Raw genomic sequence first — 18839 nt, forward strand, 5'->3', positions numbered from 1 at the left:
GTTGTTAAAGTCCACTCAGATGGAAAGTCATCCATGTCACTGCGTGTTTTTTAGTTTTGCCAGCTTTGCTCATTTCTGTCTGTACATTTTCCCCTGCTCTCTGCACCTGTGTTACTATCTTATCATGTAACCATAGTGAATGTCACATGTGCAGCCATGTTATGGTTTTACTCTGTCTTGTCCTATTAAGTGCTCATGTCTAGAAAAAGTTTTCTCACTTTTACTTTGTATTCTGCCTGATGAGAGATGTAGTCAGTTTAGGTCTTTTGTTTTCTCATTAAAAGTTTTACAGTAGAATACGCCTCGGATTTCTTTACTTGATGTTCACCATGCATCAAATGAACCACGGTTCATCGCCCTCTGATAGGGGAGTAATAATCCTTCCCTGACAATCCACAGAAGTAATGTGTTGTTTTTTGAATTCCTGAGAACACTTACGGCTGGAACCAATTATCTTTGGGAATGTGACTTGTGGAGTTTTATCTTTTGGATTGACTCAGACACAAGTACTACCTGACTCCTTGAAAACATACAGCTTTATAAACAGGTTCAGGAGGAACTGAATTTCTAGATTTATTGTGGGTTTATTTGCTTTCTGCTGCAGTTTAATTAGGCTGTGAAAATACATATGAGGGAAGACCTGGGAAAGTTTTGGAGTGAAATCACTGAAAGGTTGTTTCCAATACTCCAATACATGATAGAGAGGTTATGGTTAATATTTGTGGTAGAATCTCCAGCTAGACTGGAGGGAAGTGTTAAGAAGAGAAGAACTAAAGAGCCTCTTGTTGCGGGTGAAGAAGGAGAGTGCAAAAGTTGGGTTGAAACTTAACATTAAGAAAACCAATATCATGGCATCCGGCCCTCTCAACTCCTGGCAAATAGATGGGGAAGAATTGGAGGTAGTGACAGATTTTATTTTCCTGGGCTCCAAGATCACTGCAGATGGGGACTGCAGCCAAGAAATTAAAAGACACTTGCTCCTGGGGAGGAAAGCCATGACAAATCTAGACAGCACACTAAAAAGCAGAGACATCACCCTGTCAACAAAAGTGCGTATAGTCAAGGCTATGGTCTTCCCAGTTGCAATGTATGGCAGTGAAAGTTGGACCATAAAAAAGGCTGAGCGCCAAAGAATTGAGGCCTTTGAACTATGGTGCTGGAGAAGACTCCTGCGAGTCCCTTGGACTGCAAGGCATTCAAACCGGTCAGTCCTAGAGGAGATCAACCCTGACTGCTCTTTAGAAGGTCAGATCCTGAAGCTAAAACTCAAATACTTTGGCCACCTGATGAGAAGGAAGGACTCACTGGAGAAGAGCCTAATGCTGGGAAAGATTGAGAAGAAAGGGACGACAGAGAATGAGGTGGCTGGATGGAGTCACTGAAGCAGTAGGCGTGAGCTTAAATGGACTGCAGAAGATGGTAGAGGACAGGAAGGCCTGGAGGAATGTTGTCCATAGGGTCGTGATGGGTCGGACATGACTTCGCAGCTAACAACAACAACAGAACAACAAGTTTAGAGTCTTTGCATTGCACAAAGCGGCCCAGGCCTGACCTACCCCCAGAATCCCCAATGGCTTATCTGCCTGTTCCCAAGGAAATGTAGTCAGTCCGGTGAGTTTCTTTTAAATAGGTGACTAATAATCACATTTCTGTTTAATACTATTTATGAGTGGTTTAGGTTGCTTGCACCTGACAGTATTTACCTCTCAGTGACAGCAAAGGGACTGCTTTTTTTAAAAAAAAATTCTTCAGACAAAGGCTCTTCTGATTTGGGAGAGGCAAGAATATCTGTCTCTTTTGTAGTTTTTTTAATAGAGAGAGAGACAGAAAGGCATTTTCTTCTGTTTGCCAACCCATTTTATTAGTCTCTTTTTTTCCTCTGTACAACTGCCCCATTCAACCGCTGTTGTCACTTTCTTCTGACTCAGCAACGGGAGGAGAATGAAAACTATCCATGGGTTCCTCCAGGACATGGTCACTGCCCTCCACACTGATATTTGGAAGGGGGTGGAAGCTATGATTGGCTCTCTCAAGGGGATAGAAACTACGGCCAGTCTCATCGGTGCCCAGGAGAGGGTGAAAGCTTCCGCCACTAGTCTCATCAGTGCCCACGAGAGGATGAAAGCTGCCACCACTTTCAATGTGAGGAGCATCAGAGGAGGAATCAGTGGTTGGAAGTAAAGGCTGGTCAACAAGGGAGGCATTGGTAATCTGGCTTTGTCTGGTGGATTCAAGAGGGTAAGCACTGGGCTCAGACCCCAGAGTATGCCCACTACTGATCCTGCTTTCTTCCTTGTTTATCCTCAGGCTGAGGATCACTTTGCAAGCCTGAGTCTGCACGTCGTCTTCAGGATGGACAATGAGAGCCAGCAAGCGCTCAGAAAGGCGGGAATTGTCACCAAAGATGATTTCATGGAGGGAGTTTTTGTTATAGTCCCACTGTGTTGACTGGTACTGTGGAGACTGGCGCCCTTCACTAAGTCGTTCCAGAAGTACTAACATCTCATACAGCAGATTCCCAGGTTGAGACGTCTGGAAGAGGTTCAGGAAGTCAGCGGGTACCTTGGAGAAAGAGATGAAAAACACTTCATTCACAAAACTTCAGTTCAGAGCCTTCCTCCTCATTCTTCCCTCTCTCTGCATTAGCTCAAGGAATGAAGGATAACACTAACCCTGGCTCTCCCATTATCAAGCTGGTCACCACATGTTATCGCAAAAAAAGGGAGGGAAAATAAGTTGTCAACTTATATAAATTGTGACTGTATATAATTTTAACATCATAATTTAAATAAAAATGCCCTGAATTTTGTTAAATGGAAGAAGACTGTGACCAAGTTCTCTGCGTGCTATTATCCAAGAGAAGTGCATGGGCAGTTTCTCCACTGTAAAGTGTCATCATGCATTACCTGTCCATCCTTTGATATAGGTCAGATCAGGATATAATATGAAAAGGTTTACAAGAAGACAACTCTACTGTTACAGGGTATAATAACATTAGCTTGAAAGCCTGCCAGAGCTTTCCTCTGCCCATCTTATACCAAACATAATCAAAATAGCATTGTTTTGAATTTCCCCCTCATGCTTTTTCCTTTCCTGGGACTGAGTTGTCAGTTATTTTCTCTTAATGGCTCTCCTAACAACTCTTGCATTGCTTTGTCAAGGTTATCTCTGCACTCCGCTACATTATCTCAGATAAAGATGAGGAAGAAATGCTGTTTGGGGCTGGAGTGGGGCTGGAAGGAGCTTGCACATTCATGTTGGGTAACAGGGACAAGGTTGGATCAAGGGAGGTGCCAAGAATATGGCAGCTAAGTGCTTGACTATGCCTATCTTCTTGCATTGGAACCCAGGGAATGTAGATAGTCAGATTCAGATTCAAGGAACAGCTGAGACAGGTTCTGTAGGATCTGGAAGTTCTCCATAAGCAACATCTAGGCCTCTGAAAACATTACTTTATATTGGCCTTTGAATCTGCTCACTAAAATCTCAGTGTTGCTAACTGAAGTCTCGGGGTCACTTGCCTGTGATTTTAACCAATGCTGTTTGTGATTGACCAGATGTATTTATGTACTATGAATTCAGACCATGAAAATAGATTAGCTGTGCTTAGCTATATGGTGTGACAAATGGACATTCTTATTTCTTCTGCTTTTGATCTGACTTTTATTTGGCAACTATTTTGATTTGCCACAGCTTAGAAGGCTTTCTGACTGACTCCAGACATAAAACAGGGCTTTAAACTATATTTCACAGATTTCTAGAACTTAGGAGGTCACGTTTTCATAAGTTGCTACTATGTACTCAGATCTTATGAAGAAGCAAGAGGTGCTGTGGCTCAGTGGCTCAATGATGCTGGAAATGGTCTCTGCTCCAGTGGTTCAAGTCCTAGCACTGCATGGTGGGGTAAGCTCCTGTTACTTGGCTCAGCTTCTGCACACCTTGCAGTTTGAAAGCATGTTCCATGCGAATAGATAAATAGATACCACTTCAGTGGGGGAGATAAGATGGTGCTGGCTCTGAACCTTCCTAGTTGAAATGCCTGTTTATGAGGTGGCTCTGGTGGAGGAAGGGGGCCTTGATGACGCTGCAGGAAGAGCCGCTCATCCATCTTTCTCACAGGTGCAAATCTAGCTCGCCCTCCTGTGGTGCACCTTGGGAAGTGTTTAAGAATGTACCTAATATAGCTAGTAAACAGGCAGCCAAACTACTCCTCTGCATTAACATTGTAGTCTACTGGCTATTGTAACAATGCCAGATGCTAAATAAATAAAATAAATAAAAGATTATGAAGAAGTAAAACAACCCCCAAACCTCTCTGGAGCTCCCAGAAATTCCTGCTATGCCCTACTGCTTCCTCCCACCCCAACACAAATTTCTTACCTGACAATTCAGGATGTCGTATAGCAAGTCTTTCTTCTCAATGAGTGTACCAAGAAATTTGAGAACTTGTACCTAATCAAACAGGTGATAAGATCCATTTTAGAAACTGCCATGTAGAAACTAGCCCATTGTAGCTCCCTTTGCGACTAGAACTCTCAAGCAAATAAAGAAGTATTGCTGATAATTTTTGTTGTTGTTGTTGCTGTTCCTGGTCATTTCCCCACAAGGGCTTTATTGCATCAATCTAGAACAGGGGTGTCAAACTGCCGGCCCACAGGCCAGAGGTGTCACCTGGAAGCCGCGCTCACCCCATTGCCGGCAATGGCAAAACTGTCCTGATACGTTGTGTGACATCACGTGAAGTTGTGAGTTTGACATGTCTGATCTAGAGTCATCCAACTATTATAAGCCAAAATAACAATAAAGAGTGCAGACTTCATATCCTTTCAGTGATGGCTTGAGAGGAAATAGCCCAGCATCCAGGGGCCTGGGTTCCTAAAAAGCCAATCTGCAATGCTCAGCACATCAACTCTTCCCAATATGCTAGCCAATTGATTGATATCCTCTATTCATTTGCATGCAGGGGAAGGGGAAATTAAAGGTGGAAGTTTATTTAGAGTCCAAGACCACTCAGGTAAAAAAATAAATCAAACACAGCAGAAGGATAAATCTATTCTGCTGGAAAATAGCTTTTTCCCCTTTCTGTTTTTACTCTTCCTCTCCCACCTGTCTGTATTAGAGAGAAAAGGCATGAGGAGAAGAGCACTTCTGTCAATAGATCCTGATTAGGCAGGTCTCCAGAGCATCTATGACAGATTACCAGTTGCAAAATGTAGTCATGAGTCAGACTGGTTGAGGATTCCATGTAATGCTTTCTAGTCTGACAGCAGTTAGGCAAAGCTGGTTTGATAAGTGGAGGGAGAGGCAGCATGAATTCTAATAATTATTCTCTGCATTTCTGACAACAGTTTCCCAACACAGGGAGTTTTAGCAGCCTTCAGGGCTCTTATTTTTGCAGATGTTAAAACACATCCACCCAGGGCTTTTTTTGTCATAGAACGCTCAGAACGGAGTTCTGGCACCTTTTTCCTCTACCCTACCTTGTAGGGTAGGCAAGGCGGGTTGTATGACATGTGTGAGTTCCGGCACCTTTTTCTTTTACAAAAAAAGCACTGCATACACCTATACACATACACCTACAAAAACATACTCCAATGGTGGCTGAGTATAATTAGTGCTCATAAGGAGTTAACAGCAGTTGGGGCACAGAATAGTGTGCTCTGGAAAAACCTGAATAAAGGCTTTTTAACATTTTACTCTGGGCCCAACCTTTTTGTTCCATTTCTAATATTCAGGATATGCGAACCATTATGATCATTTTCATGTTGCCAAAAGGGCAACATCCATGAAGAGGAGTAAGCCATCGGCAAAGCATAGGATATCCCAAGGTAGACAAAGAATACTAATGATTTTTAAAAGTTCAGGGAAAAAGAAAATACTATTTAGTGTGGACCGAATATGCTTAATGATCCAAGAAGGTGGCTGATTGGGCAGGAGGGTGGTTCAGAACCTAGGTTCAGAACTGAGTCAGAGAACTGGAATAAATCAGAATCTGAGTGGCTGCAATTAATGATGAATTTAGAGGAAAGATTCTGAATATTATTAGCATCTCTTTATAGACATGTATTTTTGCTCTGTTCCAAGCTTAGCCAGTCTCAAACCCCTGGGCTTATTGAAAGAGAAGAAAGTGCCTGTGTGTTGTGTACCTTGGTTGGAGTGTTTACTGTGAGCAGAATGTCCATAAAGTTTGTAAGCTGTGTTCTCAATAATGTGTGTGTGTGGTCTGGTATGTGCAACCCATTCAGCAGCTTCAAACCAGCCATTTGCAGATTGTTATCCCAGTTGCTTGTCACAGTCTCGATGATTTTGGGGACATATTCCTGCAAAGAAAGATATAAAAGAAAAATTGAATTCTTCTTTACCAGTTTACAGTCTGTATATCTTTGAGATGGAATGTAAATAGTTGGTTTTTGACTTTTTAAAGATACATCTTTAAAGTTAACCGCAGTGCTTCTCAACCTTAGCAACTTTTAGATGTATGGATTTCCACTTCCAAAATTCCACAGCCAACACATTGGCTTTAATTTTAAATTTGTGAATTTTTAAAAAATCAACCCATACCCCTTGATCATAGTGCCTTCTACTGGCAGCTGAAAGAATGTCCTTTCAATGAATATGCAACTGTAAATTCAGTGGAAGGAATTTTTTGTTTTAGCTTTTAAAAATTCATCCCAGCCTCCCCAAAACAATTTGTTTCATCTTTATTTTAATTTTTGGAAATATTAGTGCACATGTTTATATATATTTACTTTTTTCTTTCCCTTTTTAGTTTCAGCCAATATGGCATCTCTATTACTTATGTGAAAGCCAACTATCTTAAATACATCTCTAAGAGGTGGCAGATACCTACTAAATTGAGTAGCTTACTGTTAGAAAGAGAAACATAGAGAAGTGGTAGCAGAAAAAGACCTAGAGGCCCATCAAGTCTGCCCGCTGAATTTTTAATTTTTTTAACTTTTTTTGTCAGGTGATGGGCATGTGTTTATCCCAAGCACGCTTAAGCTTAGTTACTAATGATTGACCCATTACCTCAGCTGGAATTTGGTTCTAAGTTTTCACTACTCTTTCTGTGAAGTAATACTTTGGAACCTTACTTTTGAACTTCCCTTCTTTTACAGGAAAAGCCTATCCTTCTTCAAAGGAACAGTATTTTATCCATCAAATGGGTTGGTCTAGTCAACATAAGTGGAAATTTAAAATTGAATATCTATATAGTAGTTCTGATTCTCAATTACTCTACATTTGTAGGAGAACAAGAAATAAGAGATCCAGAAGGGTTTTTTTTATTGATTGTTCATGAATGTATTGCATTTCGTTGTGGATCTCTTATTTTTTCTAGATTATATTTAAATATAACTTTATTAAAGTATTCACAAGTTTTTAAGTTTTTTGTTATAGATTAGCTGTACATTTTTTTGGCTGTTTGGAATTCCTTTAAGGCATATGTGTGTGTGTGTGCGCGCACACACGTGTGTACATGTTAACGATATGTGAAGAGGGACGCGGTGGCTCAGTGGGTTAGGACACTGAGCTTGTCAATCAGATGGTCGGCAGTTTGGCAGGTCGAATCCCGAGTGCCGTGGAACAGAGTGAGCGCCTGTTACTCGTCCCAGCTTCTGCCAACCTAGCAGTTCGAAAGCACGTAAAAATGCAAGTAAAAAAATAGGGACCACTACGGTGGGAAGGTAACAGCGTTCCGTGCGCCTTTGGCATCTAGTCATGCTGGCCACATGACCACGGAGACGTCCTCGGACAAGCGCTGGCTCTTCGGCTTTGAAACGGAGATGAGCACCGGCCCCTAGAGTTGGAAACGACTAGCACACATGTGCGGGGGAACCTTTACCTTTACTATAAAAAGAAAAATTGACAAGTAGAAACAGGAAAATATGCTTTTCAGCATATATGCAGATGATTCAAAATCCCAATTACACATAGTATTTGTTCATGCTGCATAGGAACATTTCCCTCTATGTTTCGAAACAAAATCACTGAATGATATAAAGCAAAAGTACTGGGAGCAAAGTAAAAGTAACTAACCTTTCATCTGAAACAGTTGCAACTATGTACTATTTCTTATATAAACCACAGAGAATGCCCAGGAAATAGAGAGATAGTTAGTTTATGAGTCAATAAATCAACTTTTTGAAAATGTTACTCTTGATTACATAAAACTGAATTAAATACAACAAAGGAACAAAGTAATCAATTTTTATATAACAGAACACTTCCTAAGATTATGTAAGACCAAGCAGGTTATATGGCTGCACTTCCATCTCGCCAAGGATTAATAGATTTTGCTATGAAAACAGGAAATACTCCTGATTATTCTCTAATGTATTACAAGACCTATATTGAGGTTTCTGTCCCGGTACATTTCAAAATCCAAAATGATGCTTTCTTAAAGGTTTTCCAAGTTTCTTTAGTGAGGTTTATAAAACTGGGACTTTAAGGAATCCCAGTCATCCAGGCAGAGCTGTCTGGAACTTGAATGGTCATGGCAACTGGACGTCTTTTCTTTTTGGTTTGGAACCCAACAGAATAACAGTCTTCAGTCTGACAAAGATAGTTGGATAAGCAGCAAAGCATTTCAAACCAAAAAGAAAAGAAGTCCAGTTGCCATGAACTTCAGGTCTGTGCACATTATTTTCCCATTTGTTTGCTAAAAGTCGATGTAAAATTATTGACCACAACCCTGTTATTTACTCTATCAGCGATATTGGTTTTCATCATCCATCCTGCACAATCTGGTTTTATAAAAAAAAATCTGGCAGTTGAGGAAAAAAATGTAATTAAGGGGGAAGATTTTTTTGAATGTCAGGAAAAGCCTTAGAAATGGTACAATACAATGCCAGGTCCCATCTGCTGGCCCTCACTGAAATTGAGCTTGACACCCCTGCTTTAAGGTATAAACCTAGAAATATATGATATATGTCACTATATCAGCCTTGAAGTAATATTCATTTATACAGCATTTATCTTTCATAAATTTGATGAGATTTTACGATCAATAATATATCACTAGCATATAATAACACATTTGCACTGCTATTATTATGTACCAAATGTTGTCTAATACACCAATTAGGAAGATTGGGAAGATTCTGGCAAAGAAGTATAACTCTGACCCTTATTCATATATTTATACTTAAACTAGGTAATCCTAGTTTAAAAAGGTTCTTTTGGTAACCAGAAGCAAGCAATTATATTAATAGTTTAGATCATACTATTGTCAACAAAATTTAACAAATTGAGTTATTGCAAGAACAATCTGGAATGCATAAAATTGTTAAATGGCAGAATATTCAGTTAAAACATCTCTTAATTTCACAATTTGTTCCAGTGCATTAGGACTGCATAAATTCTCAAGTTATTTTTTTCTATTGAAATGTTTTCTCAGATGCTTTGATATCTGCAGTATTTTAAAATAAACTTATTGGAATCTATGTACTACTAAAACTGTTCTGTTTGTCTGTTTGTAACCTTCTATTGGGAAAACAGTACATCACAAGGCAACAATTTTTGAATCAAAATACTTCAAATGGCTAACTTAAAGAATCCATCCAAAATCCAGGACCTATTCACACTTATGGGTTTGAAATTGCAAAGATTTTCAGACTACTTGCATGGCCAAAATTGTGGCTGCTGCAGTATGGCTGTGCTGCCCTGTAGCATCATTGTGATCAGATGAGGTCATGTGTTTATAATTTCTGATCCTTCTTGCCGGCTTTCCACAGGCTAAGTCAAAGGGGAAGCTGCAGAAAGTTGGAAGTCACTCCTGCTCCATTGCTTTTTTTGCCTGCCCATGGTGATTCTGTTTTATCTATTCAGATAAGGAAATATATCTAAAACCATGACCCACAGATCATGGGCTGCACAGTATTAACTTTTTGCAAGAAATATGGAATCTCTCAGTAGACACTGGTATGTTTTCCCCCCTCTGTGTCACTTTCTATATTGAGGACCCAGATTGTTGGGAGCAATAAGGTGACTTTGTAATAATGCCGCTTGGGGGGGGGGGGGCGAAAGCCCTAATAAGCAGGCATGTACAAAGAATGAAGGCTACTGCTAAGCTTGTAAGCCACCCTGAGTCTTCGGAGAAGGGTGGGATATAAATGGAATTAAAATAAAAAAATTAAAATAAAATAAATTTATAGACCATATTTCCACGCAAGGGGGAATACACAAAGTAGAGCATTAAATAGCTTTGTTATTGGTGTTCATTTTATGAATTAAATATTTTTATCCAATCCTTTCTAATAATGTCCTAGAGTAGCTGACAAAAATAATTAAAATACAATTTGGAAAGTAGAATTCAAAACATACTTTGAAAAAAAGACCTAAAAACATCCTAAAAGGAAGTGAAGCATTAGTCAATAGCAAATACAAGATAAAAAGACCACATCTGTAGAAAGTGTGCGGAGGTCAGAATCCTTATGAATGGTTAGGCAGGTAATATATAAATTAAATAAATAAATACATAAAAACTTCATTAGTACAAGAAATCAGTCATCCTCTACGGCAGCGAGACTTTTAGTAGCGCAATATTGGAAGAAGGAAGAACTGCCGACTATAGAAGAATGGACTTTAAAGGTTTCCAATTTGGCGGAAATGGCAAAGATTTCAGCGTATTTGAAAGACCAATCGCAACAGAGATATATTGTGAAGTGGAGAAGATGGATTGATTATATCCAGAATAAATATGGGACTAAAAAGTTTCACTTAGCATTTGAATAAGTAGTGGATTTATATGATGTATAACTAGCTTGTAGTTATTTTATTAAGAGTTAAAGTGCGATAGAATTTAATATTTTATTGTTGTTTGCATATTCTAGATTATGTTTGTTTGTATTTTTATACCCTGTATTTAGCTCTGGGAAGTCGGGGAGGGGGGAGGGGAGGGGAGGGGAGGGGAGAGTTGGGGAGGTTTGGGGAGAGGGGAGGGGGATGGGAGGGGTTTTGTATTCAAAAATGTACTGTAAAACTTTTCAATAAAAAAAAAGAAATCAGTCATCCTAAAGATAAATTTGGGGTCCATATACCGTTTCCAAAAACGTTTACCTGGATTTTGATTTTAAACTTCCAGATGGCACTGAAGGCTTTGAGGGCATTCAGGGTCTCAGTTTTAGTGTCTTTATCCTTATCATCCAGGAAAGAGGCCACTAATTTTATGTCATCATTGGTGCAACCATTTGCCTAGGAAGTAAGAAAGAAGCAATCACGTGGCTATGCACATCAGCCTTATCAACTACCATATCTGAAATGCGGCAAATATGTCATATTCACCATAACACCATCTGACCTGCATGAGGTAAGATTTGATGGCTGAGATACCAAATCACAGGCCAAATATAGACAATAAAGTGGTAAAGTGGTAACTGTCAAGAGGGATGCAATACATCAGTGGTGGGATTCAAATATGTGAACAACCGGTTCTCTGTGTGGATGCCGCTTCCAGAAGTCCATTCTAGGCCTGGGCAACAAAAAATTAGCTACTGGTTCTGTCAAAGTGGGGCAAACCAGCTGAATCCCATCACTGAATACATCTCTGTTGACACTGAAGAGCAATTCAGTTTCACAATGGGACTGCAGATTCTAGGTGCAGGGATGGCATAATCTGCATTTTACTGGAATAAATGCCAAACTTATCCCACGTCTTTATCAATTCCACCCACCAAAGTGCACCCACCACATTCCCTACGGATACTCCTGTGTAGTCACTAAATGTATTTAATCACAAGCCCCGTCAACTCTGCACTGGGTTGAGGTGAATTGCAGTAAAACATATTCTAAGAACTTTAGTTTTGGCAAGATTCACATAAGATCAGGAATCACTGGGCAAGGCAACTGTAAGGGTTTAAAAAAAAATCTTATCACTAGAGCGGCTTTGAGGTTTTTGACTTTTATTTTTGAATGGGATTTTATCTCTAAAGAAGGGGACAAGTGCTTAATTTAAATGCCCCAAAGGTCAAAAAAGAACTGAGGAAATCTATTGATCCCCAAAAGACCTCTGTATTGTATTCAGAGTACACACAGATCCCAGGCTTATCCTGGGAAGAAATATATCCTAACTACCTGCATTTAAGTGTACATTAGGACAAAGGTAGTCTCCCCTTCACATTCAAGGATTTCATGAATGATGCACAATGCAGTAACAGAACAGTAATTCCAATATCTGTTCCAGGTCCAGCCAGAGTCTGATTTTCCCAGAAGGCAGGAAGGAAATGTACAGGTAGGAAATTTTGATTTTATCAGCCATGATCTATTAACATACCTTTCACTTTCTGCTGAAAATCTACCTTATTTTTCCCCCAGTAAAAGCATCTTAAATATCTCCCAGTCAAACATTAGGCTGATCTCTCTGCAGAATCCCTCATCCCCTTTTCCAGAAAAAGTACAGTCTTGGAAACTGATCTCTAATGGAGTGAGGAATGGTAATAATGGAACTTTAAGGCTGAAGATATTGGGCTATAGACCTGTGCAGCTGCATAAGACTCAACCTTCCTCGTCACATTCTACAGCATGTCCTGTAATGTAGGACATTCACCTCAGATTCGTTCAAGTAGATACACTGAGCAATATTACGAAGTGTCATCTTCTTGGTGTCATCATCTAGGTTGGGACTGAGGGACAACAGAAGCCGTCTGAGCTCTCCTGGAACACTTGCTTTTACAGATAGAGTATAGAAAGATTCTGAAGATAGACCTAGAAGCAATAATTCAAAAATGAAATTCCAACATGAAACTGAAGATGGTTTAAAATTCCCGTGAAGACATTTTTGCACTGAAACATCCTGCATATACAGGTAGTCCTTGACTTACTACTCATTTAGTGACCATTCGAAGTTATAACAGCACTGAAAAAGTGACTTATGACCATTTTTCACACTTACAACCATTGCAGCATCCCCATGATTACATGATCAAAATTCAGGTCTTGTGATTATCTTTTGTGACCTTCTGACAAGCGAAGTCAATGGGGAAACCAAATTCTCCTTAACAACCATGTTGCTAACTTAACAACTGCAGTGAGTCACTTAATAACTGTGGCAAGAAATATCATAAAATGGGGCAAAACTCACTTAACAACTGTTTTGCTTAGCCACAGAAATGTTGGGCTCAATTGTGATCATATGTTGAGGATTACCTGTTTCTGTGGCAATCAAAATAAAAGTATTAGTTCAGTGGAAGACAATATAGGATCTGTGAGCATTTCCCCCAAAACACCTTCCTTGACACCTGCCCAGGTTCTCTGCTATACCTATTTTTAAAATAGTTTTAAAATATTTTCTTATTTAAAAAAAAAACAGGCAGTGAAATGGTATCAGTTAACTGCCACTCTAGTGCCGTACTTATTCTCAAGGAAGTCTCTAAGCCTCACAAGAATCTAATACTTTTAGGACAAAAATGTTCAGCCAGTCTGAGGCAGAGACAAATCAAACAAACAAACGTGTAAAAGTCTCAGGAGCCAACAGTGCTTTGTTTAGAAGTTATGCCCAGCGAAAAATTAAAGTTTGGAATGGAGTGGAGTGGAGTGGAGTGGAGTGGAGTGGAGTGGAGTGGAATGGAATGGAATGGAATGGAATGGAATAGAATAGAATAGAATAGAATAGAATAGAATAGAATAGAATAGAATAGAATAGAATAGAATAGAATAGAATAGAATAGAATAGAATAGAATAGAATAGAATAGAATTCTTTATTGGCCAAGTTGTTTGGACACACAAGGAATTTGTCTCCGGTGCATAAGCTCTCAGTGTACATACAAGCAACAAGTGATAAATTATGATCCTAATCATAATCTGGAAGAGTCTTGGTGGAGCAGTGGGCTAATGCCTCCTTAAGTAACACCAGCTGCCTGCAATTATTGCAGGTTCGCATCCCACCAGGCTCAAGGCTGACTCAGCCTTCCATGCTTCCGAGGTAGGTAAAATGAGGACCCAGATTGTTGGGGGCAATAAGCTGACTTTGTAATAATGCCACTTGGGGGGTGTATGAAAGCCCTAATAAGCAGGCATATACATAGAATGAAGGCTACTGCTAAGCTTGTAAGCCGCCCTGAGTCTTCGGAGAAGGGCGGGATATAAATGGAATTAAAAAAAATAATAATGCAATTATCATATCATAAGGTATAACACTCAGTGATAGTCATAAGTTACTAAATAAAAGCAATCAACATAAATCATAAGACTCAAAGAACAAAGTGATAGTCATAAAATGCTAAAGAAATGGGTAATAGGAAAGATGAGAAGGATTAAAAACTCTGCCAATTATTGTTATTAATATATGCAAATCTACAGTGCTATTACACTGGTGTACTACCAATCTTTGCATTTCAAAAGGAATACTGTATTGTAGAGGTAGAAAGGTTAAAAAGGGCATCTAAAATAATTAAACTTTCTCAGAAAATGTTACAAATTTTTGGAGCTTTTTACTTATATAATAAGCAAATAAACGCATAGGTTCACAGGAGAAGAGTATAAAATTAAAGACAGAAAAGTGGAAGAATGGCATTTTCATACCAGTAATACCTAGTATTAGAACCAGTGAAGCTGAATGATGGTTTGAGAGGTAATATTTTAGTGCAGCCCATCATTAAATTATGAAATTCATTCCTATACAATGTAGTAATAGCAATAGCACTTAGACTTATATACCACTTCACAGTACTTTACAGCCCCCTCTAAGCAGTTTACAGAGTCAGTATATTGCCCCCAACAATCGGGGTCCTCATTTTACCGACCTCGGAAGGATGGAAGGCTGAGTCAACCTTGAGCCTGCTGAGATTCGAACTGCTGAACTGTTGGCAGTCAGCAGAAATAGCCTGCAGTACTGCATTATAACTACTGCACCACCACAGCTCATAACACCAAGTAGGATGATTCTTAAAAGAATTAGACATGGTTATGGAGAAAAAGCTCACTAATGGCTTATAGACATAATGGCTAATGTATAATATCCACCATCAGAGATACTAAATCTCACTGTTGCTGAGAAACATCAGCAGGAATTGCTGAGAAACATCAGCAGGAATCATAGAATCATATGGCTGGAAGAGATCCAGGAGGTCTTCTAGTCCAACCCCCTGCCCAAAGCAGAAGACCTTATTGTATCCTGGACAAATAGCTGTCCAATATTTTCTTGAAGATCTCCAGCAATGGAGCATCCACAACTCCGGGAGGCAAGCTGTTCCATTGATTAATTATTCTTACTGTCAGGAAATTTCTCTTTAGCTCTAAATTGGATCTCTCTGTAACTAGCCTCCACCCATTGCTTATTGTCCTGCACTCAGGTGCGTTGAAAGATAAGTTGACCTCCTCCTCACTGTGACTGCCCCCCCAAATACTGGAAGACAGCTTTCATGTCAACCTTAATCCTTCTCTTTATTAGACTTTTGTTGTTAGTTGCGAAATCGTGTCCAACCCATCGCGACCCCATGGACTACGTTCCTCCAGGCCTTCCTGTCCTCTACCATCTTCTGGAGTCCATTTAGGCTCACCCCTACTGCTTCAGTGACTCCATCCAGCCACCTCATTCTCTGTCATCCCCTTCTTCTCTTGCCCTCAACCTTTCCCAGTTATTACACTAGACATACCTAATTCTCTTAACTGTTCTTCATACAGTTTAGTCGCTAGTTCCCTTATCATTTCTGTGCTCTTTGCACTTTCTAGGGTCTCAGCATCTTTTGCGTCATTGATATCAAATCTCCCTCCCCTCCTCCCCTCTACTTGCATCTGTGTCTCCTTCTCATATAGTGTCCTTGCATGGTGCATACTGGGTTGCACCTGGGACAAAATGCTTGAGTAGACAGGTCATTAGTTTTACACATCGGTAGGTGGTACATTCTAGCCAATCTTGGCAGTTTTGAAAATCAAGCAAAGTTGGTCTTGTTTGCTACTTGGATCCAAGACCACCTTGGAATTCAGAAGAATTGGTTAAAATGAGAAATTAAAAAAAAAAACATTATGGAAGAACGAAATGTTTGGATGGCTGTCATAATCAGCAGCCTAGCTGGACTCAAGGGCTCTTTACAAAGCAGATACAATTATTTTGCTAGCAGGGATAAATTGTGGTAACAATAAAATGGCAGTGTTTATCTGATAGCAAATAATTGGTTTAAACTTTTTGACATTCCTACTCAGCCCAACGTATCTTGTACTTCCATTTCTCCACCTTACTTGGTCCTACAGCTGCCACGTGCTTCAACTCTTTTCCCCAGTGACCCTTGGCCAACAAATAAGACCCTCTTCTGCGTTTCCAGTTCTCTTCCCCCCCCCTTATTATATTTTAGTTCAACAATCAAGATGACTCATCGGTGATAAGGCAAACATGACAGCCATAGCGTTCCAGGAAGAATCAGAAGAGGTAAGTGGGAAGGGGAAAGTGGTCAATTCAGAAGCAGAGAGCCTGACAGCAGGGTGGCCTGTTGCAAATAAGAGTCAGCATTGGAAAGAACAAACAGAGAGAACATGAGAAGCAGTTGAAAACATAACCTTTTAAGATGTTTCCCATTTCCACTACCTGCATAAGCCCAAACTGCTGGACTGGCCTTATAATGTGGCACCAACACCTAATAATTCTTCCTACTTCCAGACTGAGGAGATGAGAAAGATACCTTAGAAATGTAAGTTGTCCCCTGCCTATTTTCTGTTGTCATAACGAGATAGACATTCGTAGTCTCAACTCTCCCCTGCCTATAGCTGAATGGAAGATTTTTGGACTGGGGAAATCCTACCTATTTTTTGCTGTCAGGAATACAAACATTCCCCTCCTTCTCCGGGGTATTAGAGAGGGAAGAGATTTTGTCAATCCCAGTCAAAATACAGATGGCAGTGGGAACTGCCTTTGCAATTCCTCATGCCCAGGGAAAAAGAGGGGATCCAAGGGAAGGAGAAACTAGTGAGATGATGTGAAGGTAAGAGCTTGCAAGATTAAAATCAAAGAGCTGGATATTAATTGGTCCACTTAAAGAGTAATAGGCAGGGGTGAGGTATTTGTCACTATGTGAAAAGATCGGCTCTCGGTCCATTACAAAATAAAGGTAAGAAAATGAGACAGAAGATTCAAACAACCAGGACTTCAATCCTGAAGTTTCCCTTAGGGCTTCTCTAGTATCTGTGTCCATGAATCTCCAACTGTGAGACTTCTCATTTGGATATCAGTCTCCATGAAACTTGGCAGGGAGGAAGAGGGAGACAAGGAGAGCAATAGCAACAACATATATTGTGAGCATGTTCAACCCTTATTTCATTTAACTCACTGGCTAAGTTCATTGAATCGGGGCTGTAGGCGGGGCTTCTGAGAATTGCTAGGAGAGCCTTCGACACCAAATAGATGGCTGTAGCTCCAGTAGCTGCAGTTACCATGTTGTTAGTAGTTATCAGCTCATTGTACTTCATATTGCTTTAAACTTCCAGGAAACCTGATGGAACCTTGCCCTGGCTACAGGCCAACTCATCCTTTACCTGTGGCAATACTACACCTCACATGGTTTGTGATGTCACCTGTGTCCTTCATGACAACTCTGGCACATCATCATCATCATAAGGGTTAGGCCTCTGAATCTTCTCTCCTCCTTCTCCTGATATCATGAAAATACTCTCAGAACTTGAGAGATAATTTCTTGGCATTGTATTTGGAATGAAAAGATGTTAAGGGGAATAATTAGTAAAAGAAGACAGGCTTTTTTTTAAAATCCCATTTATATCCCACCCTTCTCCGAAGACTCAGGGCGGCTTACAATCTAAGAAGCACAAATCAATGTGCTTAGCAATAGCCTTCATTCTATGTATATGCCTGCTTATTAGGGCTTTCCCCCCCCCCCAGCGGCATTTTTTACAAAGTCAGCTTAATTGCCCCCAACAATCTAGGTCCCCATTTTACCTACCTCGGAAGGATGGAAGGCTGAGTCAACCTTGAGCCTGGTGGGACTCGAACCTGCACTAATTGCAGGCAGCTGGTGTTACTTAAGGAGGCATTAGCCCACTGCTCCACCAAGGCTCATTTGCACATAGCAGGTCCGCTAGCTCAATCTCTAGCATTTTTCTACCTATAGAGGGAGTGGGGAGCAAGCAAGATAAAAAAGACCCTTCCGTGTGTGACAGTATTTTGGAAAAACACTGTCAACCAGAGAAAATCAGCTCTCTCCAAATTGATGTGCTGTAACTACTAGAAGATCCAGCTAGAAACTCCTACCCACCATAGGAACATAATTTTCCTTGTCAATAGGAAATACCCTCTTTCCACAAGTACTTTGCTGAAGAATTTTAATGTTCAAAGTGCAGATGTTTTGAATCCACATTTTAGCTTTTAGCTTTGTTTCCATTTAGCTAAAGTGTTATTATTTGGGAAGAGATTATTATTCCTTTGTTTTACTATCTGTAAGCCAGATGAAGTTGTTTTCGTAGAAGTATAACTGCCATCAGTAAATCAGTAATAAATTGCCCATTCTGGTGGATTTTGTATGTGGGATGTATATCGGGGTAAAGGGATGAAATCTTCTCAGGCAGCAAAATATTTTGACTACCCTTAGAACTTAACTGTATTTGTTTCCGTAACAAAGAACAAAATATAACTACTGGATATAACATTTGCTTTTTCAGAAATGAATTTAATGCGGCATTTAAACACATGCGCATGCAAATTTTTTTGCTCAGAAGTAAGTCCCACTATGACACATTGCCTAGTAGATGAGGGTAAAGGTAAAGGTAAAGGTTCCCTCGCACATGTGTGCTAGTCGTTTCCGACTCTAGGGGCCGGTGCTCATCTCCGTTTCAAAGCCGAAGAGCCAGCGCTTGTCCGAGGACGTCTCTGTGGTCATGTGGCCGGCATGACTAGACACCA

General features: G+C 40.1%; 1 protein-coding gene across 1 annotated transcript; it reads right to left on the bottom strand.

The window, feature by feature from the left end:
• Window positions 1-1896: 1896 nt before the first annotated feature.
• Window positions 1897-17395, bottom strand: LOC308666573 (armadillo repeat-containing protein 12-like; the record flags this gene model as incomplete). Its single annotated transcript, XM_081325466.1, has 6 exons — window positions 1897-2562; window positions 4381-4452; window positions 6147-6320; window positions 11059-11193; window positions 12545-12702; window positions 17257-17395. 6 exons carry the CDS (start codon window positions 17393-17395, stop codon window positions 1897-1899), a joined length of 1344 nt encoding a protein of 447 aa, XP_081181592.1.
• Between the last annotated feature and the right edge of the window lie 1444 nt (window positions 17396-18839).

Source organism: Vipera berus (genome assembly GCF_964194415.1).
Source record: "Vipera berus genome assembly, chromosome: 3".
In the NCBI taxonomy this organism is placed as follows: Eukaryota; Metazoa; Chordata; class Lepidosauria; order Squamata; family Viperidae; genus Vipera; species Vipera berus.